The 17,616-nt window shown below is 38.2% G+C and overlaps 2 protein-coding genes and 2 non-coding genes across 4 annotated transcripts; 1 reads left to right on the forward strand and 3 right to left on the reverse strand.

Annotated features, from left to right (window-relative positions):
* Window positions 1-5: 5 nt before the first annotated feature.
* On the reverse strand, window positions 6-7,401 carry LOC146476621 (uncharacterized). The gene is made up of 7 exons (XM_085114500.1): window positions 7,242-7,401; window positions 5,905-6,197; window positions 3,784-5,189; window positions 2,928-3,062; window positions 2,123-2,263; window positions 1,295-1,352; window positions 6-1,139 (listed from the first exon to the last, which is right to left on the reverse strand). The coding sequence occupies exons 1-7, from the start codon at window positions 7,337-7,339 to the stop codon at window positions 880-882; spliced, it is 2,391 nt and encodes a 796-aa protein (XP_084970626.1). The 5' UTR covers window positions 7,340-7,401; the 3' UTR covers window positions 6-879.
* Window positions 7,402-7,924: 523 nt separating this feature from the next.
* Window positions 7,925-8,004, reverse strand: Trnaf-gaa (transfer RNA phenylalanine (anticodon GAA)). Its single transcript has one exon. It is a non-coding gene; the product is annotated as a tRNA-Phe (tRNA).
* Window positions 8,005-9,553: 1,549 nt separating this feature from the next.
* Trnaf-gaa (transfer RNA phenylalanine (anticodon GAA)) lies at window positions 9,554-9,633 on the reverse strand. The gene has a single exon. It is a non-coding gene; the product is annotated as a tRNA-Phe (tRNA).
* Window positions 9,634-13,217: 3,584 nt separating this feature from the next.
* Window positions 13,218-17,010, forward strand: LOC146476624 (uncharacterized). Its single transcript, XM_085114302.1, has 2 exons — window positions 13,218-13,756; window positions 16,156-17,010. The coding sequence occupies exons 1-2, from the start codon at window positions 13,400-13,402 to the stop codon at window positions 16,201-16,203; spliced, it is 405 nt and encodes a 134-aa protein (XP_084970428.1). The 5' UTR covers window positions 13,218-13,399; the 3' UTR covers window positions 16,204-17,010.
* Window positions 17,011-17,616: the final 606 nt, after the last annotated feature.

A 17,616-nucleotide genomic window follows, 5' to 3' on the forward strand; every position in this document is an offset into this window, starting at 1 on the left:
TCATGTGTACTCGTATCAACAACAGGTGTTTTAATTACATGCCAAAAACATTTACAAAACATAGCACGATTTCTCTTTTGCATGACATGCTTACTGCACCCTTACTTACAGTTCATCTAAGGATGTAAATTGTCATAACTGAGAGCTTTTTTTTGTACATACCAGTTGGTCATGACATTTAAGAGATTTGACTATTGTATATTAAGCCACTAATTACTGGGAGTTGGAATACAGAAATGCATTTCAGATATGAATATCTCTTCTTAACTGAATCAATGGCTAGTGTCTTTGCAGGGCTTCTGATAATTCGCAGAAAAAAAAGTCAAATTTCGCGGGATTTTGGGGAGACAAATTCGTGAAATATCAGAAACCCTGTCTTTGGAAATCTACTAGCCTGCAGTTACCACACTGTCTTGCCAAACAAACTGAGATGTATCATTGGTACATCTGCTGATGACAAACAATACAAATATTTTTAAGCAAATGAAACCCACAACTTGCTTTTACATGTAATTGTTGCAGACAATACATGAAATGTCATAGGAGTTTGAAATGTGTTTCAGTTTTAACCCTCCAGCAATTTGTAGGTGAAGAAAATGTTGATTGTTTAATAACTAATTTTCCACAACCTCCTCCCAGATGACCTCATTGCTTAGCTGGTTAGTGCATTGGTGATCTGATGGTTCAAATCCTGCTGAGGTCAAACATGTTTCTTATCTCAGTGATCAAATTTCCCTACACTTAGCAACCCAACTTACCCTTAAATTGAATGTTAAAGTTGTGTACTTTTTTGCACAAAACAAGCAGTAAACATCATGGCAGTTGTAATCCAAAGTTGTACCAACAAAATCAGGCTGACACCCTGAAAGGGCAATAAGCTCAAAAATCCAGTTCTTCCAAGACAGATGAGGGTATGTTCACCTCATTTACTGAGTCCCAGAAATTTGCTGGTAGAAAACTTGCTGTTGGAACAAACTCATCCCTGCCAATAGGGATTACTTGGCAATTTGTAAGAAGCTGGGCCACATCATCCCAGCTGGTTATAAGCTTGCTTTCTTTACTGGTCTTGTTTTGTCCATCCTGTGCTGCTATACTTGCAGTTCCAGCATAATTCTGGATGCCTCTGTCTTCACAACTTTCTAAGAGTAAGACATGAAAAAATGATTAAAATTAACGTTTGAAACGTCAGCACTTGAATCTCTTTATGACGGCCAAATTACCTTTTTATCAACTGTTGATAAAACCAAACATTCTTAAAATTATTATTCTGGCCCATCCAAAATTTAATTCATACCTTTCTCTGCTGCAGTTGGTATTGTAAACAGGGCAAGAGGCTTTCCTTTATAGTGAACCTATACAGAGATGCAACCAAACACGCAATAAATGAATTGAAAAACTAAACTTGGCATGATTTTCAGAGCTCTTAAGTTCCCAAAACAATTTGGTAGGTATGATCTACTTACAGGGTAGCCACTCACCAGAATAATAAGAAATTCACTGCAGACCACAAATCAATTTTCACTGACAACCAAAGACAAATCCTAATAGGCACCAAAGCCAGTGATGAAACCACAAAAATCAGCTCCCTTGAAGATATTCTTTGAAATGACCTTACCTTTGCAAACAAGGATCAAGTCATTTACAAACCCAGTGGCTAGCCAAAATTCAAATTCCCTCACTTTTCACTAACTGAGGGTTAGGATTTTAAAAACTCTCTGATTTGATGTAAAATTCTGTGACTTTTCCCTGAACTTGAAAAAAAAAAAAAAAAAAAGGTTTTCCCTGCCTGTGGCAACCCTGTACAGTTCCTGCATGATATCTAAATTTTTGGGGTAATTACTGGAATTATAAATTTTTGTTTGTGAACTATATTTCTTAATGGTTGTGAGATAAGAAGTCTTTTCCAACCATCCCTTGTGAGATTACAAACCTAAAATGGACTTGATTGAATTTTTGTCCACGTTTCTTCTCAAAATTGAAGCGCAAAACCCATAACAAAAAAATTCCTGCAATGGCATTCTCCATGTTAAAAAAATCCACCAAAAATAGTTGTTATTATGCTTTTACTTAACAGAGAAACAACAACAACAATTCAGTGCATGTTTGCTGTGTATGTCATTACCATCTTATAAGCTTGAGATTGTTTAACAGTATTCCAACTCCCAGTCACTGCTCTCATCCAGGCCATTGGGGTGCGGAATGTTTCCCCTCCAGCGGATTCTATTAAAGCAGATGACTTCAATGATGCCTCAAAGGTACGGCCCTGTTGAAAAATTAAGAAACCTGAAAGTGTTATCATGGTAATTAAAAATTTTGATGTAGACCAGGTCATGGAAAACCACTGACACTGCTGGAAAGAGCGCCTTAAAATTAGTTTGACAGTCTTGTCTTTTAAAATAATGAATATGTAGTTCTGCAAATTTAGGAATTTTTGCAGCTGTTAGTGTGAAGATGGCAAGTTTTGCTTGTTTCCATATGCAAGCTATAAAATTTTCAGACTTAACAAAAGTGCATCTTTGCTATTGTAAAAGGCAAGACTGAGTCCTAAACTTGGCTTTTTGACAATTTTAAGGTGCTCTTTTCAGCCATCATTGGTTTTTCTTTACCTGGCTACATCAAAATGTTAATACCTGTGACTGTAATGGATGGTTATGAATTTTACATAAACAGGCACAGATTCTAGAAACCAGGTCTGAACAATTACAATGTAATGGGTATAATGTTAGAGGCCAGGTCTGACAAAGGGTACCAGGAGGGTTTGAAGAACCAAGCCGCATCCCCCCTACCAAAAATTCAGATGAGTACCCCCCCCCCCCCCCCCCCAATGAGACCCAAATGTGACGTTTCTCGGGGAGCGTGTACTATATAGTGAAGGTTGCTTGATATCTGAATTGTTATATATATAACATTACTTGTGTTCTTCATACCTCAAACTGCATGGAAAGTACATTAGAGCCTGGCTCAATGACTTTGTGACTCAGAAGGCTTTTCATGTCAGGAAGCTCTGAACCATAGGAATTTCTCCTTTGAAGGCTCTGAGTGGGACACCTGGACTGCATAGTCTAAAGTGAAAATTAATATCAGTTTCTTTGTAAGCTGCATGGCTGATGCTGTACTAGTTATACTGCTGTTTGGGCACAAGCAATCCCAGTGTGCTGTCATTGTCAAGCTTTCCCTGGTAACTACTTCAAAACTCAAAACTAGGAATGTGAAAGCATCCAAGATTCACCAACTGAACCCTAGAGTCAGCTAACACACATTTTGTATTTTGGGACAGCAAGAAGTCTATTAAGCAAGAAACCATAATTAAACAACAAACGATAAGAGTAATCAACCTCTCTGACACCCTTGTGTGGAAATGACCTGGTGGGTGGGTGGGAAATCAAACCAGATGAAGTTGTGACATGTTCAAACAACTAACTGAAAGGAAACTTGAAACTGTGAAAACTGATACCTATAGGTTAAGTTGTGCAATTAATCCCTATGAGCAGGCGCCTACCCAAAGAGGGTAACTGTAGTGTTCATTTATTTTATCAGGTTACAATATTTAAATTACCCATATTATGTTAACTGACCAAGGGGTTTCATTAAAATTTTGGACAGGAGGTTAGTGTACGTGGATAGGTTAGTTTAAACTTGGAAATGGTCTTCTATTGAAAACGTTGGTTGAGATGTTACTTGGGCAAAGTCATATTCACAGATGGTCAATTTGTTCGGTACCTGGCCACTAACGAAACCCTTCCTGACCCAGGAGAAATAAAACAGAAGGCGTATAATACTTACAGGGGCCTTTGATGTGAAAGATGTAGTTGTTCTGGCAGCTTGAAATGAGCTCAGAATTGCAGTGCTCTGTGAAGGCTTTGTGTACTGTGACTGCACCCCTGCACTTCTCTGCAACAGAGGAGCTGAGCTATTTTCACTTGTTGCAAGGGGAATGACTGCATGGGCAATCTGTTTATTTGCATGACTTTCAAAGTGAGAAGAAGTGCATAAGGTTGAACTTGTCGTAAGCAACCCACCAGCGGAAGTTGCCAATGTGGATGCGAGGCTGTTTGTTGGAGGTATAGTCCCTGACACTGACAGTGTAACACCAGTGTTTGGACCCTGTGTACTGTAAGTGGTGAGCTGTGAAAAGGTTTGTTCTCCGGTTTGATCCTGTAAATATGATCCCGTCATACATGGGTTACTGACAGTGTTTAAAGCACAACTTTGTGTGGGTTTTGCCATTGTTGAAATTGGCATCAGAGTACTTGGTTGTGACATGGGTACATTTGCAGCTACAGTTGCTGTTGTATATTGAGGTATCATTGCTGGTGTATCTTGCTGTAGCTGGGTCACCTGTGTTGTAGCAAGTGATGATGGAGCATTTGTTGTCAGTCCACGTGGTAACACATAAATTTGCTTGTCACCAACTTGATAAAGCTGCCCCGCTGTTAGCACAACATTCTGAACTCTTGGTTGAGCTATGGTTGAAAGGGTCCCAGAAGTCAGAGTTTTTCCCACATTTGAAATACTGTGCATTGTCAATGTGGTAGCATGACTTGAGGACCCTGAATGAGGCAGTGCTTTACCAACTGAGGGTATTACTTGTGAAGCAGTGGAACTGATGGTAGATGATGTTTGGTGTTTCTGCAAGTGTGTAGTACTACTAGAAACATGTTTCAGGGAACTGGAAATCTGAGTTAGCCTGTTGACGGAATGTTCATGAACTTTTTCAGATACACCAGTTGGTCTGCTTCCTGCGCGTGTTGTGAATCTAGGTTGATTCACATTTGACGCCGTCAAAGTTGAAGAAGATGGTTGCTTAGTATTCTTATGTGTTACTTCTTGTTGCATGTTAATAATCCTGTTTTGAGACCTATGGTGCACCTCTACCGCTGGTAAAATATGCTTTGTACCTGACCTTGCTTTCTGTTTCAGTGCCTGTATCTTTTCAAGTAGCTTTTTATGACAGTGGAAAAGTTTTAGCAACTCTTTTTGTTGAGTTGCAAGTTCAAGTATCTTCTGCTTTGTCTCAGCTGTCCACCGAGTTTCTGAGCCATCCTGGGTGTCCTGTGACTCATGATTAGTCATTGCAATCTGTTGTCTTTGCTGTTGTTGATAGTGGGTGAACTCCGCTAGTTGAGTTTTAACCTGAGTCATTAGTAGTTTGACTTGTGCAAAGATTGGGCTCTCTCTTAGTGATATGCCTACAATAAAATCAAAGAATTACTGTAATTTCAAGAACAAAAAAACATTTCCCTCATTGACATACTTACATGACTACAAATGGAGTCATTCATTCAAGTTAAAACTTATCTTATACTCTTCAAGAGTTTATTTATACTTTAGACCTTATTCATAAATGGTGGCCCATACATTATTCTTTTATTTTCATAAAAATTAGCCTTACTAGCCTCATTAGCATGTGCAAAATGCAATAGAATTTTTACTCTAAAATGAGGTTAGTGAGGGCCAATTAACATATTTGGAAAGTAATAATAAATCGGGTGCCACTTATGCATAAGGTCTATGAATTTGGCAAAATAAAAACATGTTACACACAACTGGATGAGCTAATACAACCACAAATAAGATTTCAGCTGAACTTGAAGCAAGAAGCAAAAAGCCCATAGAAGCACCATCAAATAGGTTCTCTCTGATTCACTTTGGCTCCTAACATTGTGGTCCATCATTTAACAAAACTATTGCTGATTTGCCATCTTGAGATAATAATTAGAAACTGGGTGAATTGGTGACAGATATTAGTTTGAGAAAACAAGCATGGAACTCTCACCCCCACCCTCCCTTTGCCATTAATAATTATGTTTATGTGGGAATGTCAAAACTTTCAAATAGCCTTTTTACAATGTGATGTAAATAATACTAAGGTTACCATTCCATTAAATAATTTTGTTTTCTTACCTGTCTTGATGTTTGACTCCAGTTGCATCAGCAGTTCCTCAATCTTCTCTTCCTTTTCTCTAATCGACTTCAACCTTTCCGACGCAGGTTTTAGTGCGTTAGATGTTGTTTCTAAATGTGTGCTTTGCAGCTCTTGAGCAACACCTAGTTTCTCTGCTACTTCTTCTGCCAGATCTGTCTTCTCTTTTGCTAGCCTCTGGAATTTAGCACTTGGAGGTAGAAATTCCGGTGAACCATCCCTCTCAAGTGTTATTTTACTCTCACCTGAAGCCTTGGGTTCCAAGGAATCTTCCCTTTGATTTGCAATGGCAAGGAAAACAAGATGTAAGTTTAATATAAGCTTATATGGAACATGTATGAAACATGTAAGCTTATGTATGAAAGATAATAAAGAAGGAAAGATTCTCGCAGTTATCTACGCAGCCAGACTGTTGAAGAATATTTTGATGGAAGAAACCTGAATAGTTTTATTGCACGGTCAATTGAGTCACAGTTCACTCTAGTTACATATTAGAGACATATCACTTTAATACCTTACTGTGCAAAGGGACTGAACGTTCAACAAAACAAAAAGCCTACCCCTACCATTCGCAGCCAAACACTGTTTCATTAATACAGTTTGCCACCACCGGAATGTTTGAATTACCGTTAATACGTTAACGTTAATACACGGCATACACTGATACATGAGAGGGGCTTTCGAGTGAAAGATGCAGCTAGCATATATAGCTATGTATAACTTCTCGAGACCTAATTGGGAGCGGCCTGCTAAAATTATGGAAAACTATGCCCTACTGTATTTAGTGTAACGCAATGACTGACAAACTCTGTCCATAATTGAAAATAGTTGAAATTCTGCACTTCTGTGCAGGCCGCTGCAGAAGTGCCACTAGAACATGGTTGGTCTGCTGCACGCATTCAAGTCTGTGCGTTCCTTCAGATGACCCATTCGTGCCAATCTGATGTACTGAATTGCTTTACTCTTGACAGCTCTAGTTGCTTTTTCCAGAGGAAAATCATGTTAATGTTCTTGTTTAAGTCCAATGTAAATCGTTCCAGTAGCAAAAGTCTATTAAAAGCGTCGGAGTTTTTAATTTGACTGAAGGGAGTTAATTTTTGCGGCGTTTTATTTTGCGGGTGTTATTTTCTGCGGGAAGAAAATTTTGCGGATCGAGCTCAGTCCGCAAAATCCGCAAAAATTAGAACCCGCAAAATTTTCATGCTACACGGTAAGCTGTTATTATAGAAATACGAGATGAGCTCATCAAGAATCAGGCCGGGGCAATCAATTTTTTGGTTCGCGTTGGTACTTTTGTACCTCAAAATGATAAACTTACCTTAACAGTGGGGCGATAATAGATGGCGAGGTTTGTGATCGACTGGATAAAATTAGATCGTCACCGTCATCACATACAGTTTCGTCGCTATCACTCATCGCTGAAACTTTTGCCTCGCTGAATACTTACAGTGTTTCTATAAAGCTAGACAAGATGGCGAACTATCAACACTCTGTGCAACCTCGTGCAACCTTTGAATGTGCAACCTCGTTCCGGTCCCTCGTTCCCAAACTTCTCCGGCCGTTTATTCGTTTCCGCTTCACAAACTTGGACCCGAAAAACTATTTTACATACACAAAATTAATTACCAAAAAAATCAATTTTTGATAATTTTGAAAGTAAAAACATTTTAAGTTTTCCAAAATTAATAAGCACATTGAGTTAGTTTGTACGAAAAATAACCGACAATCTGTTGAAAAGAGATACGAAAAATGCTTTTTCGGACCCGAAAGCTTCAGAGAAATGCATGCAAGGTGCTTCTCCGTTTCGAGAATGCTCGGAAAGAGTCCCAATTTCTGAACGGAGTTTTAGTACAAATGTTTGCTTCGAGAGCTTATTTGCTCGTTTCAAGAATATCAAATTTCCAAGGAACCTAGTAGCTGTTAGACAGTTGAAAAAATGTTTACAACGCGGAAAAAAAAAGAAAAAAAAAGGCAGAGCTGCCGAGACCCGGGATTATTCAGAGCTCATGCGAACTCTCCGGATTTGAACCAGGGACCTTCAGATCTTCAGTCTGACGCTCTCCCAACTGAGCTATCTCGGCTAGCTACACATAGAACATTTAAATGTATGTTCACGACTAAAAGTTCCTCGCAGTCAAACTTTAGCAGCTTCAGCAATTGCAAACAAAGTTTGAAGAAACGTACAAGTTTGACGGGACTTGGACCGGCCTATAACCTTGTCATACATGCACAACGCTGTACCAGTATCTGAGCTATCGAGCAAACTGCTTACAATTGGCTAACTTACAGCAGCTTTAGGACGGTGCCTACTAATACCGAAGTATTTTTCCACGGTTTATGACTGTGTGGGAAAAGCAGATCTTAGCAAGGGCTACTGGAATCCAAAAAGAAAATTGGGGGTAACCACACATTTTTTAGACATAATAGAGCAACAATTATTCTAAAAAGTCTGAAATACAAAGCAAGGTATGGCGTTTTTTTCCAAATTGAAGCTTTATTATCTCTGAAAAATGCATGCTTACCCCCAATTTTCATTTTATATACCAAGAGCACTTGCTAAGTTCTGCTTTCTCCGCATAGTTTTAAGCCGCGCCAAAATATCCCTGTATTAGTAGGCACCACCCATAGGAAACCCGGGTATCTCGAGATTCACAGAACGTATGCGCAGTAACAAAAGTAGACACCGTCCTTAACTTCTTTACAAAATCTTGCACAGCTCTCTTTATCAAAGTGTGCTCATAGTTAGCCTACTTTATAAAGTAAGCCCTGATATCCCTAGCGGCAAGGAGTGGAGGGCGTCGACTCCAGCCACAATGTCTCGACACGAGGCAAACTAAAGATGGCAATCTCCCTCGTTAACATAAAAAAAAAACGAGTTTTAGTGTCAAATACTGACGAATATGCGAACAATAAAGAAAAGGGACTACAGTAAAAACCCACGTATAAGAATCTAGAATTTTTGGGTTCAGGCTGAATGGGTTCTTATACTGATTTTGGGGTAGTTTTTCCGAAGTCAGGCTGATTAGGTTCTTAGTAGGTTCTTATTTGTAGAATTTGTCATAGTGATACAAAAAGTCAGGGCACTATACAGATTCAAGTCCCAAGAATACACCAGTATAATTTTATATAGTACTACATATTCTATACTCTGTATTTAAAAGATTTTCAATTTTGAAGTTTCTTCATTGTAGTACATACTGTATTAAACAAATAATTTACATGGTATATTTCTCAGAAATCTCACAATTTCTAACAAAATCCAGTATTTTGGCCTTACAATAAGAGTGTTTTTTTTGTATAAGAACCTATTTTTCTTTGCCAGGCTAAATAGGTTCTTATATATTTGGGTATTAAAATGCCCAATTTCAGCTTGTAGGTTCTTAAATCACTAGGTTCTTATACGTGGGTTTTTACTGTAGCCAGTAGTTCTTTTTCTCATGACTCACTGTGCCATGTGTGAGTTTATATATATTTGCCAGCACCAAGCAGATATGCAGATGTTAAAGTTATTGAGCTGTGCGTAGGCGGCCTTGCACACGTGTTGCGAATAACTTTCAAAAGGAGTAAAAATATGGAAACTTGGAAAAAAAAAAGTAGAAAAAAATGTTGCCGAGACCCGGGATTATTCAGAGCTCATACGAACTCTCCGGATTTGAACCAGGGACCTTCAGATCTTCAGTCTGACGCTCTCCCAACTGAGCTATCTCGGCAATTGTGAAAAAATGCGCATATTTTGAGTGGGTTATAAATATTTTGTCAATGCCATTTTGTCGTTGAGAAATGACCAATTAATACATTTTGAGAATATAGCACAAAAAAAAAAAAATATTCTGTGGCTATTAGGTCAGATCAACCCAAATCTCTTTTGTGAGCTGTTGTTGATTCAAAAAAAAAAAAAAAAAAAAAAAGGAAATTTGGGGATGAAATCCCTCAAGAGGTAGGAAGGGAAATGAAGTGTATGGTGTTCAGTTTCTTATTTTGTTTTCTAATTTTGATCATCTTCGAATTTACAATTTTCTCATATACATCACTTCCGATACAGTGACGCTTCAAAATAATTAAGGATTATTGGCTTAAACTCCAACTTGAAAGAAAATTCAATCCAACAAAGCCACGGATTACAACGGCTCACAAACAAATGAATAATATGAAACATTTGTACACGACAAAAAATCTACAAAAGTTTACGTGAGAGTGAACAATGTAAAATCACATAGTAAGGCTCAAATTGACCAAACAAGTCAGACCATGGTTTCAGCTATCATTCCTGATTGGGATTTTGCGAGTTTAAAGGTTAGCGATCTCTTCGTTCTTTCAACGATATTGTTAATGAGATTCTTTGCTTTAAAAATGAATGTTGAGAGTACTTAAATGAGAAGTCGTTTAATTAAGGTACATATTAAACCAGTTCTTTGTCTTACTTTCGGCGCACGAAAAGAAAAGAGACCCTCGAATTTTCTTAGGGGACCCGTATAACTGGCACTTTCGGAGCTTTTTTTTTTTTTTTCAGTCCTTTTGTGAAGAGAAGCAACGACTGATCACTTTTTCACGGCATACAGTCTTTCTTGTATAGGTGAACAACTCTCAGCTTATCAGTACATGTATTTCATAAATTCATCAAGCAGATAATTCTGTGTGCAGTAAATGTATTTGAACCGTTTGAATGCCTAATTCTTACTCACTTTCGCGAGTCTTTAATTGTCGATAAAGCGCGAAAATAAAGGCAACATTTTTGCCAAGGTTTAAGGCTTTCAACTCCTACTTTATCTGAAACAGTGAAACTGAATTTTAAAAGCCTTGCAAAATAAGGGCCCATCAATCTCATTCAATGAGTTACCGCTCATTTTTAGTGCCCACGAACCTAATTAAGCCCTAATGGACCTGGCAGAAATCGCTATAAATTAGCCCAATATCCATACAAACAACAATTAACACAATTTACTCTGAGCGGTGTGGCATAAAGGTCAAACAGAGGGCAGATGTGGTTCTTCTCTCTCCTTGAATTGTATTGGACGCGGTTCTTTCAGTGGTGCAGTGAATGACGTTATGTGGTGATTAATTCAGCTATATTGGAACCGTGTTTTATTCGATAACTGTGAACAACTACTCTAAATCAGGACAGAGAATTCAGCCAGTATACGCAAGACCCAAATAAAGGCCAATTTGTATAGGAAATGGCACGACGTCAGTACAATTCGTGATTAATAGGTGCGAGTGATATTTTGAAAGTTCTCGGAAGGCGAGTACAATTTGGGAACTTTCAAAAATTGCAAGTGTATATTAATCACAAATTGTACGAGAAGGTCGCGCGATTTTTGATTTATGGTATAACTCAACAAAATTACCGGCAAGGTTATGATTGATTTTGTGCTGTCCAGCCTATCTACGCCAAACATCAGGGAGCTTTGGCAACGACGACGACCACGGCAGCGAAAACGTCACTATTAAAATGAATTCGTGTTTTTTCAAACTTCATCGCGAGTATTCCAACTCGCTTTAAATGTCAAATGTAGGTGAAATTTCCTGGAGCTGAATTCTTGGAGACCAGATCTAAGTTTAGAAAGAGAAAGAAAAATTTGTCTTCGGGTGTTTACGTCCTCCATAAGACGTCCCATCAGGAAATTTCACGTCCAAGTCGTGCGGTGAAGGCAAAGACATGTACCAAACGTATAATAAACGCGTAGAGTTGTTGTTTTGGTTATTAAGGCTATTGTTTTATTGACGTTCTCTTTTGCGTCGCCGCCGTTGTTGCTGAAACTCAATGAAAGCTGCCTATTAACCCAAGTCTGTGCGCTTTTCTGAGTTATCGTAGCTTAATTTTTCTTTTAAGTTCAAGTTCTAAAACACGTTTTCAATGGAAACTGCAAAACGACACGACAATAGGTACTCCTCAGTACAGAGTACAATTTTGGATTTAATGTACTGCTTTTGTCGAATGTACTATAAACCAGAAAATGTTCCTCAGTCGTCAACGTATAACTTTTTACTGGGATATTTTATTTTTTCGTTTTACTTGAGTTTTTCGTTGAACGATTTCACCAGGGGGGCATTTTATTATAGAAACTGCTTTTAACTTCCGTGCAAAATTCCCGAGAATTAATTTAGAATTAGTTTTAGTGTTATCTTTGAAACATTTAATTTCGTCCGACCCATATTGTCAATTTAGTTGGCAAATTGATCTTTTAAAAATAGAATTTTATTGTCAATATTCTTTTAAAACTGCTTTTTATTTTGACTTAATTACTAGGTCGCCCATCTTCTTCAAGTTTCAGTTTTTCTACCACAGATGTTGCAAAACGTCTGGAATTTCCATTACTGTGACCCTTTGCACGACAATATTTACTGATAATAACTTCACCCACCAAACAGCGTGCAGATTTAAAACTGCCTTTGACGCAACGTTCAAATTTAAATCAGCCAAACTCATTTTCCTTACGGCAGCAATTTCGGTAACTTGATATTGTGGATACATTTACTTATACAGCGGTGAGGCCGTTCAAACGAAATCTAAAAGGAATTTTCCAGCGGTTCCGTTGCTGTTGTCCTCCGCGATTGCCTGGAAATCAACAATCTTTCCAGCGAACGCCCCTTGCAGGCTTACAGTGATAAATCGAAGCAGCTGAATTCACAGCCTGCGTCATCTGTAATCCGCACTGATTATATGGTTTCGTGGGTGGGCAGTTTTTCAGTTGTAAGTTACCGCTTTCCTCACGAAAGCATTTAGCTACATAGTACATCGGGGAAAAATAATTGTTTTCAGGCTTTTCTAGAAGAGAAAACATTGACATCAATCCGTTTCCGGTACCGGAAAGCAAGCTGGCAGGACTTTTTGGATATAAATTAAAACGAACGGCTTCAGAAACAACGATCCTCCGACAATTTCTTATCCGAAAAGTATACCCGTTAATTAATTATTTTTGTTTATTTCAATGCTCCCTTGATTGTAGAAGTCTTTTTTTCTTTTTAAAGCAACAGAAAAATAACTGGAATATTTTACGCGCACGGATGGTTAATAAGAGTAAAGTTGGATTATTGTATTTACACGAGCCAATGAAAACGGTAGAAATAATACCGTGATTGTCTTCTGTTGCGTAGGTACACTTGAGCGGCGGAACTAGTTTTCGTTTTGTTGACAGTGGGAGGACATTAATAAGTGAAAAATAAGGAAGAGTTAAATGTTCTTAAGAGGAAACACAATTTGATGAGCGGAAAGCAAACGTAGAAACCCGAGTGGCTGGCGAGTTTGTTTGTTCACTTTTTGCTCGAAAAAGCGCGGCAAACTCGCGACTGGTTTAAAAGTCAGTTCTTCCTGTGGTAAGCCATTGTACGCATTTTCCTCAACAATACAAGTGTTCACTTGAAGACGCCGTCTGTTGTTTTCTCAAACAAGGGAAAGCAGCAATTCGAATAAAAAAGGAAAGTCTTAGAAGACAAACAGAGACAGACTAAAAACAGTCTGAAAACAGGAACACCAATATGGAAACATCGTTCAATGAAATTGACAGCACCAAAAGCACGTTTCCAAGCCAAAATGGAAACTCTGCCAGTGAACTGTCGAGCTACTCGCGTGGAAAGCAACTGGAAAATGACGGCTTTGCCGCCAAAACCATTGCTGACAGTTCACACTTTTTATCGTTGAGAAGAGATGGCGACGGTTCCGACATGGATGTTTCCGAAGATTACCCGAGCGAAACACGAGCGGTTACGAGGAAAGGTTTGAAGATGTCTGTTCCTTTGATTCGCGTCGAAGATTGGAGCAGTTCAGAAAGCGATATGGAAGATGATTATGACGAATCTTTGCCGCCCTTTTGCTTTGTTGGAACAAGGGATAAGGTAGGTTTTTATTGTTTAGTCAGTGGAGTTTTTAATTTATGCCGAAAGACCAGAGTTAATAAAAACATTTTCATGATGACGTCAGTGGTGGAAATTTGTTTTTAAACTTGAATAAGAATGTTTTAATCGGATAAAAGCATTGCATGTTTTTCCATTAACTCGGTAATTTCAATAAAACCTTTCATGTGACTAAGGTTAATTTTTTTTTTCAGTTTTTGCACAAAATCAAAATAAACATGTCTGTGAATGACAATCAAATACGTACAAATTAAAGGGTATTTTTTCTTTATTCGGTTAAATAAAGCTCCCATATTCAACTGAGCATGATTGCACCGACGGAAAAACTAGACTTTCATTGAAAGAAACACACTTCAAACTTTTGTAACTTCGTTTTCGGAGAAAATAAAAATGGCAATTTGGGTAAGAAAAATTTAAATGGCGGACGCGGGCTCGAAGCGATATTCTACTGATGAAAATTTCCTGCCACTTAGAATAAGATTCAGCTTAAAATTCAAACAGCTGATACAGTTCTGTTTACAGTTTCTGCTTATTTGTTTAGACTAATTCAACAAAAAAAAATCTGTCAGCCTTTTTGTTTTGAAAAAAAAAAAAAACCTGTATTTGGTTAGGGTAAAGATTAAAGCGGTAAAACAACATTAAGCGATATTTTTAGTCAGGAAAGAAGTGTATTTCTACTGCCGGTTACAGAAGAAACTGAATGATAATGTAAAAAGCCGGAAACAACGTTTGATATACATTCATAAGTTTGATTAGTAACATTAAAATGACGGAAATATAGGTGTTTTTAGCTTTATTGATACAAATGCTCTGAAAAAGACAGAAAGATACAGGTGATTATCATTCCATCTTGTTGTGATCCACATTTAGCCCAGAAAGCATGCTGAGTTTACAATGTAATGGCAAAGATAAGTTACCTTCTAAAACAACAACAAATAAATTTTTAACACCAGAGCCTGGGTTTGGTTAAGTGATGGCCGTCTGGGCCACTTTAACAGATATACCGAGATCTCAGAAAACCGAGCCAGCCCGGCCCATGTAATTAAAGCGCTGTTACACTAACCATTTTTTCTTGCAACTTGTCCGGCAATTTTGTTGCGCAGTCATAACAAAAGTTGTAGCGATCGCTGCCTAGTGTAACACGCCCTGAAATGAACATGTCTCGCAACAGTTTTGTTGCAGTCACCGTCGCACGAAGTACAATCGACTTCCATTTCTCGCAACGATTGCGGCAACTAAACAATTGCGAGACATGTTCGTTTCGGGGCGTGTTACACTAGGCAACGATTCGTGCAACTTGTGTCGTAACAAAATATGGGAGAAAAGTTGCAACAAAAATTGCCTAGTGTAACAGCGCCTTTAGCGACTCGAGTGCAACTTTACCAAGGTTGGGTTTCCTCATGGAAGACAAACTGCAAATTCGTCAGGGAAATCTAGCAAGAAAGAATTTGATGGACCAGTCTTGACAAAAAATTTATATTGCAATTTTTTTCCAAGACACGAACCGGTCTTTTTGTTTTTGTTTTTTTGCGCATGCGACCATCATTTCGATGAAATTTCCAAGTTGCTTTTTACCCTTATAACCTCCTGCGCCACTTCACTGTTCTTTCAGTTCTTCGTTCTCTTGATCAAAGGAAAGAAAGTCTGTTTTCCAAGGACGACCAAAATAGGCCAAAAAAGGGGGCTATGTTTTGGGTATAACTCATTGAAGAACAGGCCTTACTCAAAAATGATCCAAATCTGAGTAAAAACGCACTCAAACCTAAGATTTGACATTAGCGGACGATAATGCCATCTGCCCTTTGATTGTTGACTATTAGCAGTTCTCATTAAAAAGAAAAAGTTTTAGCTTCCGTATCAGACGACTCTCTCTGTTTTTCTGTCTCGCACGAACGCACCTAACAACCGAAAGCAATAAGAGGCCGGCTGTATTCGCAGAGTATACTTAAATTTCCACAAGCCGGTTTAATGAGATACCGCACCGTATAAGAGATTTGCCTAAGAAAGAATTCAAAGGAGAAATTCGCCGGGTTCTCTTCGATATTTTGAAGCGCCTATTACCGAAAATGGGCCTAGCTAATTAGTTACAACTCATTAATTTTTCAACTTATTTGTTTTCCTCGTGATTTCTTTTCCTTCCCTAAATTCTGTTTGTATCATTCTAAATGTCTTAATTGTAATAAACAGATTAGCTCTCGCTACCTGCGGGCCAGTCTCTTTTGCTTCTTGTTTCTTGCTGCATTTTTGAATAAACATTTTAATGATCACATGTGGGCGGCAAAGGCAACAATAGAGGCAAAGGAATAATTATTGTTTGAATAGTTGTCTCTTTGTTGAATCATTTTTGTTCTAACCAGTTTTCCCCCTTCCTTCCATTGCAGAACATCAACGAGCCTGGCAAGAACCGTCACCGATGTTGCTCCATCTAATCTACATTGTCACGAACATAAACTGTATTACTGAAGTGTGTAACTGTAATAATAAGGAGCTAAGATATTTCACATTACAGACCTTAAGGCGAAATGATTAGATCAACTAGACTAAGTTCCTTAAAGCGTACTCTTACTCTTGCGACTTAAACGCGAAGTGCTCGTAAGGGCCTGGGCATAGGTGACGTGTAAGGTGTCGGCAATGAATTTCCCGCCAAAATCGAGTGAACAGAAGGGAATTTCCTGGGTACTAGACTTGTTTGTATGGCAGGAGTAACTTACTTAGCCAATAAGTTAGCGATGGCTCGACTCATTATTTTTTATGTCGTTTAAGGTCCCAGGCCCTCTGCCTTCATTTTACCAAAGACATTTAAAATGTTTCATACCTTGTTAAGCTTTCATGACGTTTTCCAACTTTCAAGACAGACGCCAAATGTATGTGATATGCAATCTTCCGGAAGGGCAATTTTTGATTCATTTTCGTGAATTTTCTTCTCTTTTCACACAACTAAGAAGCAAGACGCGTAGCCAAACAGATCGTGACTTGCTTTGGAGGCTTGTGTCGCTTATGATTTCTCTTCGTGTTCTGATTGGCTCAATGGGTCATTTGAGTTTGTGTTGCGATTGAGCTTCAGCATGTTGTGTTGATCAGTAGTTTTATAACGACCGTCGTTCTTTCTTTGCAATATGTATATAATAATATGGTAAGGTTATTCATTTTTCCATGTACATTGGTTGATACAAAGTGCTATGCACTGATGCATATAAATTACACTATAACAAAATAAAGATAAAAGATAAAATCTTAATCAACTTTTTCTTACTGCTTTGCCGACAGCTCAGAACGTATTAACTACTCGACTGATACTATAAATACAAGTATTAAAAAACATAATGTCGACCCTTTCTGAAGCAACCTCTTGTAAAAGAAAATGCGTGATTTTTTTTAAAGCGACCATTCGTCCAAGATACCAAACTTTTTCCAGTCCTGATCAAATCAATTTTTAATTATTAAGTAAACAAGACGCTTTTTTAGCGTTTACTTGGGCTATTTTGGGTTTTTACATCAGACTTTTGTTGAAATTAGAGGTTACGGTTTTGGTTCACGGTCACGTCGCGATCGAAATCTATCTGATCACAAGAAATTATCTCAGCATAGCGAGATGTTCAGCCTTTATTGAATTCACTCATAGGCGACAATAATTACGGGCATTATTCACTCCAAACTTGTTTGCATCTGGACTCTAGCATTCATGATCAGGTTGTGAGTTGTAGGCTTACATTATGCAGTCCAACTTTGTTGTCATTCTGTGACAACAAAGAACGTTTGGTATTCAAGATCTCGGTGCGCAAATATTGCAGTGTTTGAAAAACTGTCGCCACATGACAAAGAAAACGAGACTCAGCTCTCGT

Source organism: Pavona decussata, unplaced genomic scaffold (genome assembly GCF_977016875.1).
Source record: "Pavona decussata unplaced genomic scaffold, jaPavDecu1.1 SCAFFOLD_76, whole genome shotgun sequence".
In the NCBI taxonomy this organism is placed as follows: Eukaryota; Metazoa; Cnidaria; class Anthozoa; order Scleractinia; family Agariciidae; genus Pavona; species Pavona decussata.